A 20,340-nucleotide genomic window follows, 5' to 3' on the forward strand; every position below is an offset into this window, starting at 1 on the left:
CCTCTACTATTTTACAATTTTCGCAATAGTGCCATTCTGTCCCTGTGCGAAAGACTTATCACTAATTTCCAAACACCCTGTATATTTTTCGCTTTATTTTGTACACAACTCGGCACACACGCAAGCATACATTGTATCGCATTTTATTGATTTTATACAATCTTATATTCTTATCTGAATTGTTTTATATTTTATTATGTTATGAATATTATATTATGAATATTTTTATCCGTTATAAAAAAAATTGTCCAAATAATGATCGTATATAAACACATGTAATCAAAATATTTTTTTTCCACTTCTTTTAAAATGCACATTCAGACAATATTTATTACAGCAAAAAATTTCGCCGCGCGCTTTGCATTACTTTGCATTATTTTGCAATTTGAAATAATTTATTTCGTTCATGAATTTGAAAAGAATATTTACATAATAAATTAGATATAAATAATAAAATATGCGTTCTATAAAGCACTGTCACACTTACGTCTCGTTATATATATAAAAAAGAATTATACAGCAAGATACTTCCTTTCTCTAAGATAAATGCTATTATTAACAGTACAATATAGCAAACATAAATAATATTTTACTGAACACTAGTATAATTAATTGTATCTATATAGAATACAATTCCCAGAAAAAGGAAACACAAATATATGTATATATATATATATATATATTTCCCATTAGATGGCATTAAAAAAACGACCATGAACTTTTTCCCATACCTAATATATATATATATATATATATATAAAAAATCATAAATTTAAATTGTTATTAATGTTTTTTTTATGAGCAACTTGTCACAAATTATCGAGAATGATAAATATTATGAAGACGTAGAAATAAGATATGATTGCTGCTCGTCGGATCGACATTTCAATTCAAATTTATAATTGAATTATTATTATTATATTAATATTATTATTTAAGAAAATAAGCTATGGGATAAATTATAGTTTAAATTGAAATAATATTTAATAATGTTTAATAATGATTTATGGAATAAGTAAAGTAATACTAATAAAATTTTAGTTTTATAGGAAAAATTTAATAATTTATTAAAAGTATATTTTTATAGTATAAGTATTAATAAGTTAGAAACAATAATTTTTTATATTAATAATATAAATAAATGAAGTAATAACAACGGAAGAAAATGATAATTGCATTATAATTTTAGTATTGATACTATTAATAGAGACACATTTTTTTTATATTGCAGTGAATGTTTCTGTTCTAGTTTTAAATGTGTATTATGATTCTTTATTCTTATGCTCTCTCTCTCTCTCTCTCTCTCTCTCCTTCTCAACATATTTAATTTAATAATAAAATGCTTAGCTGCTAAGAATCATGACTTGTTTCATTAAATTCATTAAATTTTGTTTTCGATTATATTCTTACATTGACATCCTATTGCCATATTTCGAAATAGCTGATAATTTATTGTTAATTATAATTCTATCGCCGCGTGAATTTGTACGTTATATTTTCAAAACGTGCGGCGCGACTTTCTCCGTTTAAAACTTTCTTCATCGTATACTTCTTTTATCGTACAGCTATATGATACAAATACTTTCTCTTGAAGTATTGTACGTCACGCAATATATGATTGTTAAAGCAATTAATCGTCAAATTATTATTTTAAACGTCACAAGGGTCTTTTTCAATATGCTTTTTATGTGACACGCACATTGACATATATTTGAATAATATTTTAAATCAATTAAAATCTTTAATATACTCTCGTTTTCTTGTATCATTATGGAATTTTTGCGAGTTATTCAAGATTAAAAATATCTTTAGTCTCTCATTATCTCATAGCCTCATTGAACAATTTGCGAGCACTGTAATAATTACAATCTGCTTTCACTCACGTGCGACTATATCTTTATGAATCTAAAAAGAATTCTATCATAATAATGTTAAATTCCAAATTTATTATTTTATGAGACATAGAAATTTATATTACAATAATATTAATGCATTTACATTTATACAAATTCGTAACATATACGAAAATATATAAATGTGACAAAATAATAATAATAATATATCCATATTAATATTATATGTTTTGAAAAATATAGAAACCATATTTTAAATCATTCTCTCTCTCTTTTTGTGTAGTAAGATTATTTTAAAAATACGAAATCTCGTAAATTATACCTACAAAATATTTTTATAACGATCATATAAAAAATAAAACTGCAAAAAAATTGTTCAATGTTAAAACTAAGGAATAAGTATATAAGCTTTAATGTAATAATAATCTTTGATAACCCAAGAATTAAATGATAATCAAACAAAAAAATATATCATAGAAGATGTTAAAAGTTAAAGAATGATACTGAATGGTATTGTAATTTTATTTCATACAGTTTAAGGAAGTATCCCTGGTGAAAATTTTTTTCAGAATTTTTTATATAATTTTTCAGAATTTCTATAATATATGATTTTATAACTTTCTCACATTTTTTAGACGAAGTGGAATACTTCTCAGAAAATTTACGTCTTTTTTCAGAATTTTCTATTGTATGTTAATTATGAAATATCATAAATTCTAAGATTTTTTGTAAGTATAATTTCTAATGGAATGTTATAAAATTTAAAAAATTAGAAAATATTTTTTTTAAATTATGGAATGAGAAATATATTTCTTAATGAATCAATCAATTATATTTCTTAATCAATTGCGGTAAATAATTTATTACATCTCCGTTTTTTTTTTATTGAGAAATTTTCCTGATTTTCAACAAGAAATATCGCGTTTGAAATGCATGTCACAAATGTTAATGACGTTAAGGGGGAACTACTCTTGAGACCTAAAAATGATACCAAATTTTGGCAATTTTTTGCAGTTAACTAATAAAGTCAATCAAAAATCATTTTTCAATGCTTCACTATAAGAATTTTCAAGAGTACAAAAAATTTTTTTTTAATTTTTATCACACAAAATGGTACTACATCAGCACCATCAAATCTCTTTTTTTGGCCAGTGCGTATGCGGTGTGCATGGAATTTTCTATATCTTTTAAGATGAAACAAAAATCCAAAAATTCTTATTATCTATATTCTTAAAGTTAGAGAAGTACATAGGATTATTTCAAAATATTTATTTTTGTAAAAATGGTAAATGTTTGAAGAAAAAGTAACATTTTCGATCAAAAAATGTTATCATTTAATGATAATAACAAAAAAAGTTTTCAATATATCGCAAAAGTCCTACATACGTATCTACATTAAATATCTGAAAGTAATCTATGCAAATTTCAAGTGAGTCAATTAAGAATTGTAAAAGTTATCGTGTACACTGACTTTGAAAACCTCGTTTTGAGAAAAACGCGTTTAAAGTTTTCAGAATTGATTTTTTGCTTATAAAATTATAAATCAAAATTGATTTTAGAGTTTAAGGATTGGTGATTTATGGCTCAGGAGTTTAGATATTAAAGACTTAGAATTTGAAAACTTTAATTCAATTTTCTGCCAATGAATAAGAAATATATCTCCATTTCTTGACAGTATATTTACGTATATCATTTACCCAGTTGTTACTGAAACTCCGAAAATTCAATTTATCATCTCAAATTTTTTGTACTCTTGAAAGTTCTTATAGTGAAGCATTAAAAAATGATTTTTGATTAACTTTATTAGTTAACTGCAAAAAAAATGATATCAAGTTAAAACAATATAGGTTTGAAAGGTAAGATTTAGTGCTTTCATGTAAAATTAATGCTAATGATAATTGAGAGAGATACACTCTAAATACGGCAGAAACTCGGATATACTAAAAAAAAGCGTTTTTTGTAATATTAGGTTAGAATCTCGATCGATACTCGAAATGGAACGTGATGGAACAATTCTGTTGCCAGATTTCGATTCAATGTGAAAAATTACGTAAGAAATAATTACTCTCGTTTCTGTTTCTTAATTCGTCTGTGTGTTATTATCTCATCTAATCAACAGTCCACTATTATATTTATTCATAAAAATTAAATATAATAAAAGGTATATAAGAGTTTTAGCTTATATAAGACGCTTAGAGCTTATATAAGAGTCTAAAAATACAAATTTTATATTAAAAAATCAAGATATTACAAGATAGAAATCATTAAATCCTAATTGATTATAATTATATTACGTTATAATATGTTTCGATCTTTCGATTAGGATATATAATAAACCTCTTCAGATATATAATAAACGCAATGATGTTATCACAATAATGTTAATAGACATAGAATTTATTGTAAAGATAAAGTTTTTTTATATCTCACATCAAAATTAACCTATTTCAGCATTAATAAACCTAAACAGGATAATAAAACACAAAAAGATATCCTCCCATTTGAATCAAAGAAAAACGTAATAGGATATATAACTCTGATATATATGCCGCACCTATCAAAAACTTAATTTATTAAATATTATTTATTATATTTAAAGTAAACGAATTATATTAGTAAAAACTGATGATTTGTACTGTCTATTACTGTGAAAAAAATATTAGAAATCTTTATTATTTATTTTTTATATTAAAAAATAAACTTTTTGAAACCCTTGCATTTTTGCCGAATATTCCATAGGAGTGGAATATATGACTACTCATAGCGGGAGGGGGAGGATATGTACGGCTCATGAAAAATTTACAATTAATGCATATAAATAAGACGTAAAATGACAATAAAATGTGTAAAATGTGTTTATGAAGTTCTATTAAGGAATAAGAATAGTAAATGGAAATAAATAATAATTACAATCTTTCTACATATATTACAAGTGTTGTGACATGAGGTACATATTTTATATACTGCGTTTATTGCATTTAATACATGAATTCAATCTGCGCTTTATGTTTTGGGCATAAATCCCGCCCGCTAAAAATGCTGTACATCCCAAACAGGTGAGATATACAAGACAATAAACTAAACAAAGAATATGAAAGCAAAGCACTTGTATTTTGCTATACAACATGCTTTACTATTCCACTACACGTATGTATCACGAAATAACCACTCTTTTACACGCTCTATAATAACCATTTTATATAGATTATAATTTATGATGACGTTACTTATGACAAATCGATTCAACTCACAATAATTTCATTAATATTAACAGTAAGAAGCTGAAATCATAACACAACTAATGTATTAGTATAACAGAGTATTAGTGAAACAGAGTAGTGAAAGAAGGTACGTAACAGAGTAGTGCAGAAAAATTATCCCCTCTCCTTTTATTTTTTTCTTCTGCAGCATAAATCCCAGCGTAGCGTATTTGCCGGAATTATTATATAGAATATACAGAATATCGTGCAAAGATTGCAATGCTTCGTACGTGGAACACGCCGGAAAATTTAAAATTAAAAACTAGGATCAATGAACATTGTAACAATATTAACAAAAATACTGCCAACCCGTCTGTCATAACAGAGCATAGAATGCAATATAATCATGAGTGGGAGGATATAATAATCCCATTTTGAGTGGGAAGATATAAAAATATTGGACAACAAAAGATATTTGGAAAAGAGACTAATATCAGAGCTGCATATTATAATGCAAGAAAACAGCATAAATTAAAAAATCGACACCGAATTTTTGCACATGCGTACACGAGCATTATAAAGAATTTCTAATTCCGTAAGATCATTCGTTCAATCTTGATTCGTTCATTGACTACAATATCTAATATTTTTACTTAGTATCGCAACAGAAGACAATTATAAGCACTGAAAAATGTTGTAATTAAAATATCATTAAACAAAATGTACTTCTCATTCTGGCAAACAACGGATAAGTTATTCGAAATTTCAATTTAAAGACTAAATATTCATATAAAATTATTAATCACAGTGTTATTCCAAAAATTAATTTGGACAGAATAAAAACTCAACCTAGGAAATTCGAGATTACACCCGTTGCAAATCAGTAATGAACATTATGTGAAAAAATTAATCACGAACATTCAAACATTCGCTGAAGATGAGCTGAAACGTACAAGATAATGTAAACAATCGCAAAAATAAATGTTTCAAGAAAACACAAAGAAAAAAATCGAGGAGGATCATTTTCACTTGCCCATAAGAAAATAAAAGTTAATAATAATAATTAAAATATAAGTATTTAAAACTCGAAACGGAGTTTTAAATACTTACATTTTCTTACTTACTAATGTATTATACTATTTATAAACAATAATATATTATTTATACTTACTGATTGAGAAGTTGCGTACGCTCCATTCTTTAACGCGATAGCGTATATCGCGGAACGTCAGGTCAAGTTCGGGCCTCTTTGGAAAAGAGTATTTCTCCTGCTGTAGAAAATAATTGTTGTTGCGTATAATAGCCGAGTCTCGCATGTCGTCTTGACTGCTGTGGTCGAACTGGCAGCAGTTCAAAGAAGATCGCGATGGCGAACAAGGCGTCGGAGTGGTCATAGCAAATGCAGATAAGGTGATGATTCGGAACACAAACTCGCTAGCGACACACAAATAAAAAATAAAGAAGAGAAACGTCACAATGTCTCAGATTGAGTGCGCACGTTCACTGTACTTTCTTTCAATTTTCACTTTGCAATTTGTCACATTCGCTTTTATCGTTCTCGATGACTCCTGCTCTTACATGCCTTATTGGTTCAACCTGAAACGAAATTAGGATCATGTGTCAGAATAATTTATAATTAAGATTTAATTATAACGAAAAAATGTGCTAATTGTTTGTTAAAATACCGTTTATATGTATAAAGAATTAATAATATTCGAATCGACTGAGTGAATAAACATTTAAGCAATAATAAAAGAATAAATATACTGTGCAACAGTAAAGCCAATTAAAAAAAAAAGTTGATCGATAAAATGTGATGATTAATAGTGTTACGAGAAAATGTGCAACAGCTACAAAAAAATTATTTTACAAAGACAGAAACAAGTTTATGCGATATATCTACATATATTACGAGATAAATCTAGACTCTACGAACTAAATCAAATAATTTTTTTCCAATTGTCTTGTTAATTACTAACTCCACCTTATATTAAAAATATCATGTTTATTATGTTCCATATAATACATTCTCTTTCGGATAAAGAATCATGCTCATGCATATGTAAATAAAACATGAATCATTATCTTCTTATTAAATATTAATTTCATTATCTTCTTGTTAAAAATTAATTTCATTATCTTCTTATTAAAAATTGATTTCGTTATCCTCTTATTAAAAATTTGTGATATAAATTGTAATATATAATACATACATGTACATGTATATGTATATATATGTACATATCTGAACATATCTATTATACACACAATCTGACGTTGCGATATTTATAAAAGCTTTACATTGTTATTTGCAAATGACGGATCAACTTATTGTCGTTCTAATAAATAAGTAATTAGGAAAAACCGATTAAAAGTGCAAAAGTGAAGGATAATCGCATAAAAAACCGGTTTGTTTAATCGTTACTTCGACTGAATTATTGTGAGACGGATATGCAAAAGAAATTTATCTTATAAAAAACAAAAACAAGATATCGAATTATTTGTGTTTTATGCAGATGATCACGAATATTGATCATATCAATTTTTAACTTCGTTACCCCACATTACGATCGAGAGGCATCAAATTATTGGTTCTCCTATTGCCATTAGCAATGACAAAAATAAAATCATTTGTTGCGCTGAGAAAACGGTTTTTGTATTTTGCAAATTGATCGCATAGTGAGAATTAATCTGTTTATCTGGCCTAAAAAATAAACGTATCATAAACAAAAATAATCAGTTTTGAAAAAAAAATAAAAAAAATTTTTATTTAGTGCATAAAACAATAAAATATTTAATACGATCCATCTACAATGCAAATATTATATTCAACCATAGTTATTATATGCCTTTCGCTTTTTAATTTATTCGATTGTCTTGATTTATATAGATTAATTAATTTCATGTTCCAGATTTATAATCACATCGATCCTTGTTTTTTATCTTGCATCATTTTATATAATTTTTAATTTTTTTTATATTTAATAAGATTAAATCTTAATTGCATAGAAAGAGCAAAGAATAAATGAGCATCAATCATAATCGCAATCAATCGTAATGTTTATGTAAATTTTAACTAAAAAATTAACAGTAAGTATTGCGTAAAAATTGCGATAATCAATACACACATAATTTCGCAAAATGAATTTGCAGTCAGATACTTTGCATGATCTATGCGAATAATAAACCCGAATAAAAGAAAGAACAATACAAATGACGCAAATTTTTATTTCAATAAACGAAGTGCGATTTTGAAAGTTTAATGTAAAAGGAAAATGGAAACATGTACTAATTTATTAAACTGAAAAACTATATATATTAAACTATAAAATCGATCAGACTCCAACTAATGTTTACGTATGTCGATACATTGAAGAAATAAATTTATCACAAACTCGTTTACAAATTAATTACTTTTTTAACATAATAAAAAGATGTTTTCCTGCGACCCATCTTAAATTATATAAGTGTAAACGTGTATCATATAAATAACTCAATATAATATAATAAAAGTATTGATTAGCAACAAGTAATGAATAACAATGTACATTAAATCAAAAAGGGATATAGAATATATTTAATATTATAACCATTTTAATAAAAATGAACGCAAGAATTGTCATATACAACTGTAATATTGTTGTCCGGAAAGTTCGCGCCGATTTTAGGCGTAAGGACAGGTCTGAATATCAGAATGATTGAAAACAAATGACATGCGTACATATCGTAAAAGACGGTACTTCAGGCATACGTATTTGGAAAAAAATTTGGTTGCGATATGTTAATTTTTGTCAGTTTTATACGCCTTTGAATATGGAAGAAAACAAAGTGTATTTTAAGTATTCAATATTTTTCTTTTACCGGAAAGGCAAAAATGCCACACAAGAGGCAAACAAGATATGCGCTGTTTATGACGAAGGTATTGTAGCTGAAAGAATTGTGCGAAAGTGGTTTGCTAGGTTTAAAGCTGATGATTTCAACCTTGAAGATCAAAAACGCCCGGGTAGGCCCTCTACCACAGATGAAGATCAGATTAAAACTGATCGACAATAACACGCTATACGACACGTAAATTAGCAGAAATGTTGAATATGTCAAAATTCACTATCCACGAGCATTTTGTGAAGCTTGGCTAATAAACTGTTTTGCTGTATGAGTTTCCCATGATTTAACGGAGAAAAATCTGATGGATCGCATTTCCATTTGCGACTTGTTCTATAAATGCAACGAGGAGACACCATTTTTGAAGCAACTACTGACGGGGAATGAAAAATGGATCATTACAATAATGTTGAGCAAAAAAGATCTTGGGGAAAGCAGAATGAATCACCTTTAGCCACCCCAAAAGCCGGTCTTCATCCAAAGAAGGTCATGCTCTGTGTCTGATGGGATTGGAAAGGGATCCTATATTATGAGCTTTTATCAAACAACGAGACGATAAATTCAGAGAAGTATTGTTATATAAATTATATGAATTAGACGAATTGAAGACAGCAATTGAACAAAAACGTCCAGAAATAGCGAATCGGAAGGGCATCGTGTTTCATCAGGACAATGCGCGGCCTTATGTGTCTTTGATAACTTAACAAAAGTTGTTGGAGCTCGATTGGGATGTTCTACCCCATCATATTCACTAGATCTCGCGCCCTCTGATTTCGATCATTACAAAATTCTTTTAATGGAAAAAGCTTCAACTCTTTGTCGAGGTAAAAAATCACTTAGAAAAGTTTTTCGCTGAAAAACCTGAGAGATTCTGGAAGGATGAAATTTTCAAGTTGCCTGAAAGATGGAGAAAAGTTGTAGAACAGAATGGCACATATATAATTTAATAAATATGTACTAAAATTTAGTAAAACTGGACAAAAGGGTAGCAGTCGTCAATAATCTTGACATATGTTGTCAAGGTCACGACCCTGAATGACCTTAAACAAATTTTATTCGTCAGTCGTCTTTCGTTAAAAAGTTATTAACAAAGAAGTTTAAAAAATAAAGTCTCTTTTCTACTACACGAAACAAAAATTCTCTGCTTTAAAACATATTTTATTTTCCATGTGAAGCGACTCTCATCCAGAATTGTACAGTCAAAAAGTGAAGACTGAGTTGTATGTATACATTAAATGATTTATCTATCAATTAAAATTCTTTATACATATCGAGTTTATTTAATTATTTTTATATTTGCCGTGTTTCAGGGACGCACTACTCTCTCTTCGACTCTCACCTCCTCCCCCCCCCCTCCTGCAAAGGGGCGCAAGATTCTCATTTTCAACTTTCATAACGTAACGGATAAAAATCCCCTTTTGTCCAGTTTTACCATATTTTTTAATTTTCACAGCTGCCTTAATTAGTCACTTTTTGCAATTCATATATAAAGTCAGCGAATCCAGTTGGAAATGTAACAGAATAAATTTCTTTGCGTATCATACTTATAATAATCTGACGCAATCTGATGCAAAAGAATTTCTAACACAACATTCACGCAGCTAATAACTGACTGCAGAAACAAAGGTCGAGAAGTAAAATTGCAGATGTATAATTTGTAGACATCTCACGAGTATACTCTAAATTTACTATTAAATGCTATCTGACAAAGAGACTCTGACAAAGGCTCTCATGTTCGTTTCTCGAGGTCATCACGATGATAAGTCTGTCGAGTACTCATTATGTTAATGTTGAATGCACAATGGTAGTATCTTCAAGAACGAACTTTGAAAGAAATGAGACATACGTACATCCTCGAGGATGATTTTGTTTAAAAAAATCGAAAGGATTTCTCCGATTCGCATTAGAAAATCTGTTGCTTCGATCGTTTACCAACAATTTCGCCTATTCGTAAATACATTATATTAAATTTTACATCGATAAGTAAGACTTAGATGCGGAAATATACAGGAAGGAAATAAATATTGGTTAGATAAGGAATATAGGAGCTGCGTATTTTGCGGAATAAGGATGGATTACATAGAACAATTATGTGGAGGAACGTCAAAAAATATGTAATTGGTTCAGGGATTTAGGAGAAGATAGGGAAGAAATATGGAGGAAGCGAAGAATTAGATTCAGAAAAATGTAAAGTTTTAAGTAAATTAAAGAGAGAAAGAAAAAAAGAGATTAGAAAAAAGAGAATTGATGAAGAGAGAATAATTACACATTATCGGGATAATGTCATGGAGTAATATATTGTAGGTAGTGGAATAAGATCTAGCTGTGTAAAATATACTGAATTAGAAATGCTAGGAGATATTTTTATGTGTTTGTATTGTATTACATTATGCGATGTATTTATATATTTTTATATTTATGTAATATATTATATATTTTAGTGAAGCTATGCAAGGGTATTTATAGATTATAAGATAAAGAAATCTGTACTGAGAGTCGGAACCGTGATAGGATAGATTAAAGTAACTCAAGATAGGAAACGAACAGAAAATTAGGAACAAGATATTTACGGTGTAGTGCATAAGAAATAAAGATAGAATCAAATAATTTAGATTTTGTTTTATCTGCGGTGTGGAAGAATGAGTGTGTTTAAGAGATTCATTATAAATCAAATCCCTTCTTAACAATAGTAAGCTGAAGTAATAAAGTTCTATTCTATTCTAATTTTATACCGTTGCACGATTTCAGGACTATAATTCTAGAAAGTTTAAGAATTAATAAAGAAATAGTAACTACCTTTTGATATTCCGAGAAAATTTTCTGCTATATATTTTTTCGAAATCGGAAAACATCGATAAAAAAAATTATTTATTTGTTTATTTGTTTTTTAACGCGTAATAATTAATATATCATTAACAAATACGTCCAAATTATAATTTTATCAAGCTTATATAAAAGCTTCCTTCCGTTTAAGTATAATTCGATGATTCTCACGCGATTGTTTTGCGTCAAGGTAATGGATATATTTTATCGGCAGATTATAGTCACCTTTTTTTTGTTGAACAAAAAAACAGAAAAACTATATTCTATAAATTTTTGCATAAATTTTATTGCTGAACAGATATACAGAGATCTATCGCGTAATATAATAAAATTAAAAACACATCGATGTCACAACATAAATTAATTCACCGCAATTTTCGAAGCAAATAGTTATTTTTTTCAAAATGAAGTTTTATTTTATTTATCGCGAATTAATCAATTGTTATTAAAGGTCTCACAGAGAAATTAACAGAAATTGAAAGAAGTTTATAAAGATCAATATATCATACTGTATTAAGGATCTAGTTTTTAACAAAATAAAAAAATTAATACAATAAAATAAAAAATTTAGCAGAGATTTAGAATTCAAAATTATTTCTTTAAAAGGTAGATTTCTAAAAAATAATTATGATAAAATGAGATTTTTGATTCCTTAATTGAAATTAATTGAAATTATTATATAAGTTGTTAGTTTTTTATTCATCATAAATTAAATAGACTTCATCAATCTAGCATCAGTAATTATGTTACAGAGACATCAGTTTGAGAGGATTATATTCACCGAAGAAAAAAACCCGGACATGGCGCATAAACTGGAATGTTTCGGCTTGTATCGACCTTACGTTACATTCACATTGATTTTCGTTCAATAATATCGCAAATTTTACTAGGACTTTTACTTTTACTTCGACTATGAGTATAACTTCTTGAACATGATTATGTTTCCGATACGCGATCCGAGACCTAGATTTTATAATCTATCCCATGTGTTTTTAAGCACAAAGAATAAAAAAACGAATATCTATTTCTGATCGTTTTATTGAAGAATTATGCAAAAACCGTACAAACTGTGCCTGTGTTTTTCTTATCTATCAATTGTACGAATCATTACGAAGTCATTAACGCATAATTTAATATACACGAAAAAAACACTATGCTTGTCACAACCAGAAGTAATGATAATTTCCGCTCATCAATACATTTGGTTGGGATAATAAGAAGGACATATATTAACAATTAAGATTTCTTAATATGTCTCTTTAAAAAAAAACAAACTTGAAAAATTTTAGCTACTTTCTAAAAAAAGACATAGTGTAACACAATAAATCATTTTTTACTATATATTCTTATTTACTAATGTTAAACAAAGTCATAGTTATTTAATCTAATCAAGACAAAAGATAACAAGTTGATATTAGAAAAAGAGTTATTGATACTGACATATCATTTTGTTTTTAGATAATATTTCTTAAACAAAAGGTAAAAATAAAACCTTAAAAACATAAGTGCAAGCTAAAAAATGTCTCTTATCAGCTAGTATAAGCAGTTTTTATAATATTGTTTGCAATTTTGCAATAATTAATTTTTTCGTAAGATAAGCAAAAATGAGTGTCTGATAAAATGGATTCCAAAACTAACAGTAGGCAGTAATGCTGCGTATTCCTATTCTTTTTCTTTTACAGAAATTATCTGTATAAAGTATCTATAAGTAAATGTATATAAGATTGTTCAGAATCTTTCCACTTCGTTATATAACATTTTTATTGAAGTATATGCATATTTACTTTATGCTATTTTGCAAGATGCAAATATGTGACGCGATAGTTTTTCAAAACTTTTACCACATATGCACAATTGCTTTCAGCTCCAATAGAACTATTTGACACTATAAATATTAGGTGTGGGAAAAAGTTCGTGGCATTAGATGGCATTAAAAAAAACCTAATATTATAAGGATTAAGTTAGTTTATGGTCTGTTTTATAGACAGGTGTGACGTTTTATACTAGATCCCAATTTTAAATCGTACTATAAAAAAAACTGAGAGAAAAAATAATATAAATAAAACTGATTTAGGAAACTACAAGCATTTCAAACGACGTAATATTATAAATAATATAATCACTATTATTTAAAACTATGTAATTTGCAAAAGAAAATCATAAGAATTTTATTTCCGCATTCATAAAATTCATTTTTAGTTAATTTAATATATAAATAAGCCACAAATATATGAGTTTGTACTTCTTTAATTAGCTAAATAGATCATGATTTTATTAATATTAATAAAGTGCAATAGTTTAAGAAATAAGGGAGTATCGCTTTAGGAAGATCGCTATGTCAGTATCGACGACTTTCCTTTATAAGTTTTAATATAGATTTAAAAGTTAATACAAGTTAGTACAAGTTTTATGAACTGAACACACACTCACACATACTGACACACTATATAATTCACAGTATAGTTCTTATTTTTGTAATACTGACTTTTTATTAATCAAGTTAAAATGCTGTTATTAATTAGAAGATAGAATCGGAAACTACACTCATGACATCGCTTATGAAGAATGGAAAGTTCCAGTGCAGATCTCAGAATATGATGCGCATATGCTAATGCATATGTACATTTTTTCTAAATCTCGATAAAATAAATAAAATAAATAAACTGTCAGTGGCATAATATTATTATTTTATTCCACGCCAAGCTGTAAATTTACTGTATAGGAGTGAAATTTGAATCCATGTAATATTACAAATAAATTTAGCGATACTAGAAGTAAATTTACAAATGATCTATAAATATACCACATTCAATTAACTTTTCATAATATTTAAATAGTTTCCATAAAATAAGAGAGATAATACAAATTTTAAATAAAAAACTACAAAAAATCAATAAATTTACTAAAAAATAAGTACATTTCCTCGTATCAATTTTTATATAGTTTTTATAATTGAAATATATTATGAGTGATTTTTACTTATGCAACTGTAACAGTTTTTTCCGTGTACATTTATTGCGGTTTTTATCATTGTGCACAAATCATTGAATCATCATCATTATTATTTATAACAATAATAAAGATGATTTTTTTGTGCACGCTGTCAATGCAATTGCGTGTTTGTATAATAAGTACGCAATAACGCGCCTTCACTTGAATGAATTTTTTAAATGCGCGAATTTTTTGAATAGAGAAATCGTATACGTTCCATGTTTAAATAAAAATGTAATTTTAATTGTCCAATACTGTAATAAGATAAATTAATAAGGTTAATAAGGTTCAGGTTTTTGTTGTAAATTAATAAGAATCTAACATGGTTCGATAAGTAACGATAAAACTCTCGCAGGGATAAAGCGGATTAACTGACATGAGTCGAAAAGCCCTATATCATTTTACAATTTTCGCAATAATTAACAAGATATTAATTACTAAAAATCATCAAATATTAGTTTTTAATAATTTTTTACTTAAGTACTATCAACTTTACAAAAAAACAGTAAGTAGCAAAAATTGTTTATTTTCAATTCTCATACAATAGAATTCTGAAAATTTTTTCAGAATTTTTTAGAACCGCATTTTCTCATGTTGGTAAAAATAGTTGCCCAAATAAGAAAATGCAGTATTAAAAAGTTGACAAAAAATTCTTAGAATTATATAAAAAGGAAATAAATTAACGTTTTGAAAAATGACGCCTCTTAAAAGTGAAACGGTTCATTATAGGGGCCTGTAGAGACTTTTTATCAGGACGATAAGATTTACAACATATTAAATTTTCAGCCAATTCGACCGAAATTCAATTTCCATAAGGTTTATGCGGAGTCTTTAATACACTGCGAGAAAATTTAAAAGCTGATATAATTTTTTAATGATTTATTATGAGAATATTTCAAACATAAAGCTTGGCACAATCACTCAATAATGTTTGTTACAACTCAATGTTTGTTACACTGAGGGGAAAAACATCCTACTGGAATAATTATCAAACAATTAAGAATGCATTGAATTGTCTATTTTATAGAAAATAATCAATAATTATATGACTGTTAATTATAGTGCATAAAAAGTCAATTCTCAATAAGAAAAAATGGAAACCGCTGTTGATACTGTAATTATTGTTAAATACTTCAAAAAAAAATTGCGCATGCACAAAGCAATTAATAACACAGAATTATCTACAATTTCATTGATGTTAATGAACTATAGCAAAAGCGAATCAAGAATCGAGCCTCTTATATACCCAGCAAACGCAGTTGTATACCATTAATGTAACATTTATAAATCCGAATATAACAGGTTATGTAACTAGGATGCAACATGCATTCTCGTTAATTGTAATTTCCCACTCAGATGAATAACAGAGACTATGAACAGTATTTATATAGGACTTGCTATATGTTATGGATTGTTATAATAGTTACATTTTTGTTGTGTAAACGTTTCAATGTTCATATAATAATTATATTTTTGTTATATAATTGTTTTAAATACATTATATATATATTATGAATATATTAATGTCGCTGGTAGAAATAAAATCGCTTGGAAATGCTCTTGATGGAAATAAATCGCGGAAAATTACTGAAATCGTTAAAAATCTTTATCAATTGACCTATTTTAACTGATTATTATATCATTTTGAGTCAACTGATAAAGATTTTAGCGATTTTCAGCGATTTATTTCCATCAAAGATCGTTTACAATTTTATCATATCTTATTATAGCCTCGCTTACATGTTCTCATGAACACTATCTCTCTTCACTATCTCTATGTCATCGATGACTGATTTCCTAACCTGAATAGTAACACTTCACTATAACAATTAATTATCTCCATTACGGCGTAAAGCGATACTTTATTTACCAAATTCGTTCATTTCGTGCAAAAATACATCGAATGAACTTAATCAACATCGGAGATGTAAAGGCTAAACTCAACAATTACCGCTTTTATATTTAACTAATTCCATGAAACAGCTTTTAGTATGATATAATTTGTAATGTAAGCGACTGAATTCACTAATAATATTCTTTTATAGCAGTAATACTCATTTGTCCGTAAATTCTTATGATTCAAATACAAATAGTCACGCGTGTTGCGCTTTATCGCGCTCGACAGCTTGAAACTCAATTGGCACAGAGCTTCGTGACGTCACGGATAGAGATCGCAACATTAGAATCATAATTTAAATTATATAGTATTAATATAATATCAACGAAACAATTGTTATATAATATGCAATAAATGCCGTTATATTACTGTTCATTTATTATAACATATAAATAATGAAACAATGTAATAATTTCATACTCGATACTCGATTGTATTATATCTATAAAGTTATATAGTTATAATATAAATAGAAGGTAACATATATTACATTATTTATTACTTCCACGTTATATTTATATTTGATGTTTGCTACATCTATCCAGTGAGAAATAATGAATCGAAATGATATCGAAGTAATATCAAAATCATCGAAAAGAAGTAGAAATCCAACATCATTTCGAGATTCAAAAATTCAGGCTCGAGAAAATTTCGACATAAAAATCAGCTTCATTTCGAACAATTTTTGATTGTTCAAAATTCAATTCGATTTTGAATAATTTTTGAAGTCGAAACTAGTTGCGTTCATCAGACTCAACTGTTGGGGAACGAATCCGTGAGCGCTCGCTGCTATTAATCTATCTAAAAGAATACGTCAATAATAGTGAGCGCTCATGAATCCGCTCCGCAACAGATAAGTCTGCTGAACGCAACTAATGTCGAATTTGATAAACCACAGTGCAGGATAGGCTACAATGCTACAAATGCTTTGAAGCATTCTTTGGTTAGTATTAATAATCACTATCGATTCGACATTGAATTGACGGTCATTTCTTAATTTTCTCATTTTAAAATCGTCTTCAGTAATGTCTTAAGATGCGATTCTTCATCAACTTATGATATTTTTAGATTGTACTTAAGGCAGTCTTAAAAACACACTAGCGTTTTGTCAAAATTTACGTACACACACACACACACACACACACACGCGCGCGCGCGCGCACAATATATATATATATATATATATATATATACACATATATATATATATACACATGGTATATATTTATATTGCTCACCATTTTTAATTGTATCCACGATGCTGGAAATCGATTCGAAATCTCGGAGAGAAAAGCGACCAATTGCATTTGAACAATAATTAAGTCTGTTGTGATTAATCATTTTTTTCTTTCTCTCTATTAATAAAAAATGACTCATCAAATTGATGTCAAATTAATGTTAAATTGATGAGGGTTTTCAATGAATTAAAAATATTATATTGATATTATTTCAATCTCATTTCGAGATTTTACATATAAAACGATATGCAATAATTATAATATTAAATTGAACAAAACAAGAGTAGATATTTATCATTTATTTAAGACAACTCGAAAATAAATTGAAATTCAAACACACGAGTTTTTTGTTTACACGAGTGTTTTATTCTTTAAGATCAGAGATACTGAATTAATTTTAAAAACATCGTTTCAACATCGTAAAACAAGGTAAAAGTTTAAAATCTCAGATATTTTCTCTTTGAAATCAAAATTTAATCGGACAAAACTAGAAATATGTAAATAATATCGTAAAATAATTTTTTACTAAATTTTATATTTAATACAAAATTATTTTATGCGATATTATTTTGCAAACAATTCAAAAATCAAAATTTAATTTCAAATAAAATAAATTATTATTATTTAATCTAAAATACATGTTATTATTAAACACAAAATTGAACTATGTTTTACACATATGATATTTAACATTCGTTATAAACATTTTTTTTATACGTAAAACATGTTAAAATAAAAATCGTTTAACATTTGTTAAAGCAAAAATATTTTTGAACACATATAAGAAAATATTACACTATAAGTAATAAAAGTAATAAAATTTTATCAAAAAATAAAATTTTCAATACTGACTGTAGCATGATAATGAGCGCTTAAGATGGAGAAACGTCAAAATCGCGAATTCTGTTCATTGTAAATTTCATGATATAATAATTTCGTTTTACTAATTAGATATATTTAAAAACTGGACATGCAACTTGACTTGTCAATTGCAGACACCGGACAAAACTCCTAAAAATCCTATAATCTAGATCAAAACCATTGGCAACTCTATAGCTTCTTAGCCTTTTATTTCATATAAAGCAATATTGTTGTACAGAAAGTATGTAACAAATTCAAAGCAAAAGGCTTCAGCGCTTTTTGCGCCGTTTCAAAGACGGCACTGAGCGTCGTGCAGATTCGGATGAAATAAGTGAAAGAGGAAGTGAGTCACGAGAGAGTCACGAGTAGAGATATGGAAGTAGGTACGTATAAGCGAGAAACCGTCCTACTTTCAGAAAATATTAGGTGTAGGAAAAAGTTCGTTTTTTTAATGCCATCTAATAGGAAAAACGCCACGAACTTTTTCCTACACCTAATAATACATAGATATATGCGCTCTTTTCAACATAAATTTCGATTGCATATTCCATGTATATCAAAAGCTGTCACAATGAGTCGTTAACTTTTACGACTGTTGTATTGTGGATCTGATCCATATATATTTTCTCTTATTCTAATTCATTTTTATACACATCCCGGTAAAAAATTTTTCATGCATGAATATATGTATATGTATAAACATACATAAATATTTATGAACGTGTATAATCATATACATATAAAATATGTCCATATATATTCATGCATCCCTCTTTCTTTTGTAAAATTACTTTTTAATGTAATAGAAAATAATAATAATGTGAAAACAGTAAAAATAATTAAAAAGGTAATTTTCGCAGTTTGTTTTAGGAAAAATCAAGTTTGAAGAAATGTAAAAAAATTACTTATATATAATTATATATAAAATTATTAATTATATATGAGCAATTTTTTTACATCTTTCAAACATGTTTTTTTCCTAAAATGAACAATGCGAAAATTATTTCTTTTATTTTCAATTTTTTACATTATTATTATTATTTCTATTATACTAAAAAGTTAAAATTATTTCTATTATACTAAAAATTATACAAAAGAAAGACGGATGTATGAATATGTATGGACATATTTTATATATGATTATACATATTTATAAATATTTTATATGTTATACATACATATTTATACATATTCATATATAAAAAATGTTTTATCAGGAATATATGTATTTTATATATCCATACATATATAAATAATGCATGTATATATGTATGTATATATGTATACATATATAAAAATATTTGTATTTCTATATACGTACATATATATATTTTTGTTATTTCTATATATGTAAATATATATATCTTTGTTATTTATAATATAGATCTATTTTTACTGCTTCAAAAAAATTTCACGAATCTTGTGCAAGAAAATAAATGTCAGATTGGGTTTCAAACAAGTTCTGCAAATCAAACGTTTGATTTGTGTCCACAGATCGAAAGACGGAAGCCCTGTCTTCTTTTTTTTTCTCTTCATCTCCCTCTCTGTCTCTCTCCTTTCTCCTTCCTCTCTCTCTCTCTCTCTCTCTCTCTCTC

General features: G+C 27.2%; 1 protein-coding gene across 1 annotated transcript in view; it reads right to left on the reverse strand.

The window, feature by feature from the left end:
• The window catches only part of LOC105626722 (ATP-binding cassette sub-family G member 1), a 25,198-nt gene extending 18,751 nt beyond the window's left edge, over positions 1-6,447 (reverse strand). The window contains exon 1 of the mRNA XM_012208019.1: positions 6,225-6,447. Coding sequence (XP_012063409.1) covers positions 6,225-6,447 — 223 coding nt within the window. The remainder of the gene's footprint in view (positions 1-6,224) is intronic.
• Between the last annotated feature and the right edge of the window lie 13,893 nt (positions 6,448-20,340).

Source organism: Atta cephalotes, assembly GCF_000143395.1.
Source record: "Atta cephalotes unplaced genomic scaffold scaffold00006, whole genome shotgun sequence".
NCBI classification, from domain to species: domain Eukaryota; kingdom Metazoa; phylum Arthropoda; class Insecta; order Hymenoptera; family Formicidae; genus Atta; species Atta cephalotes.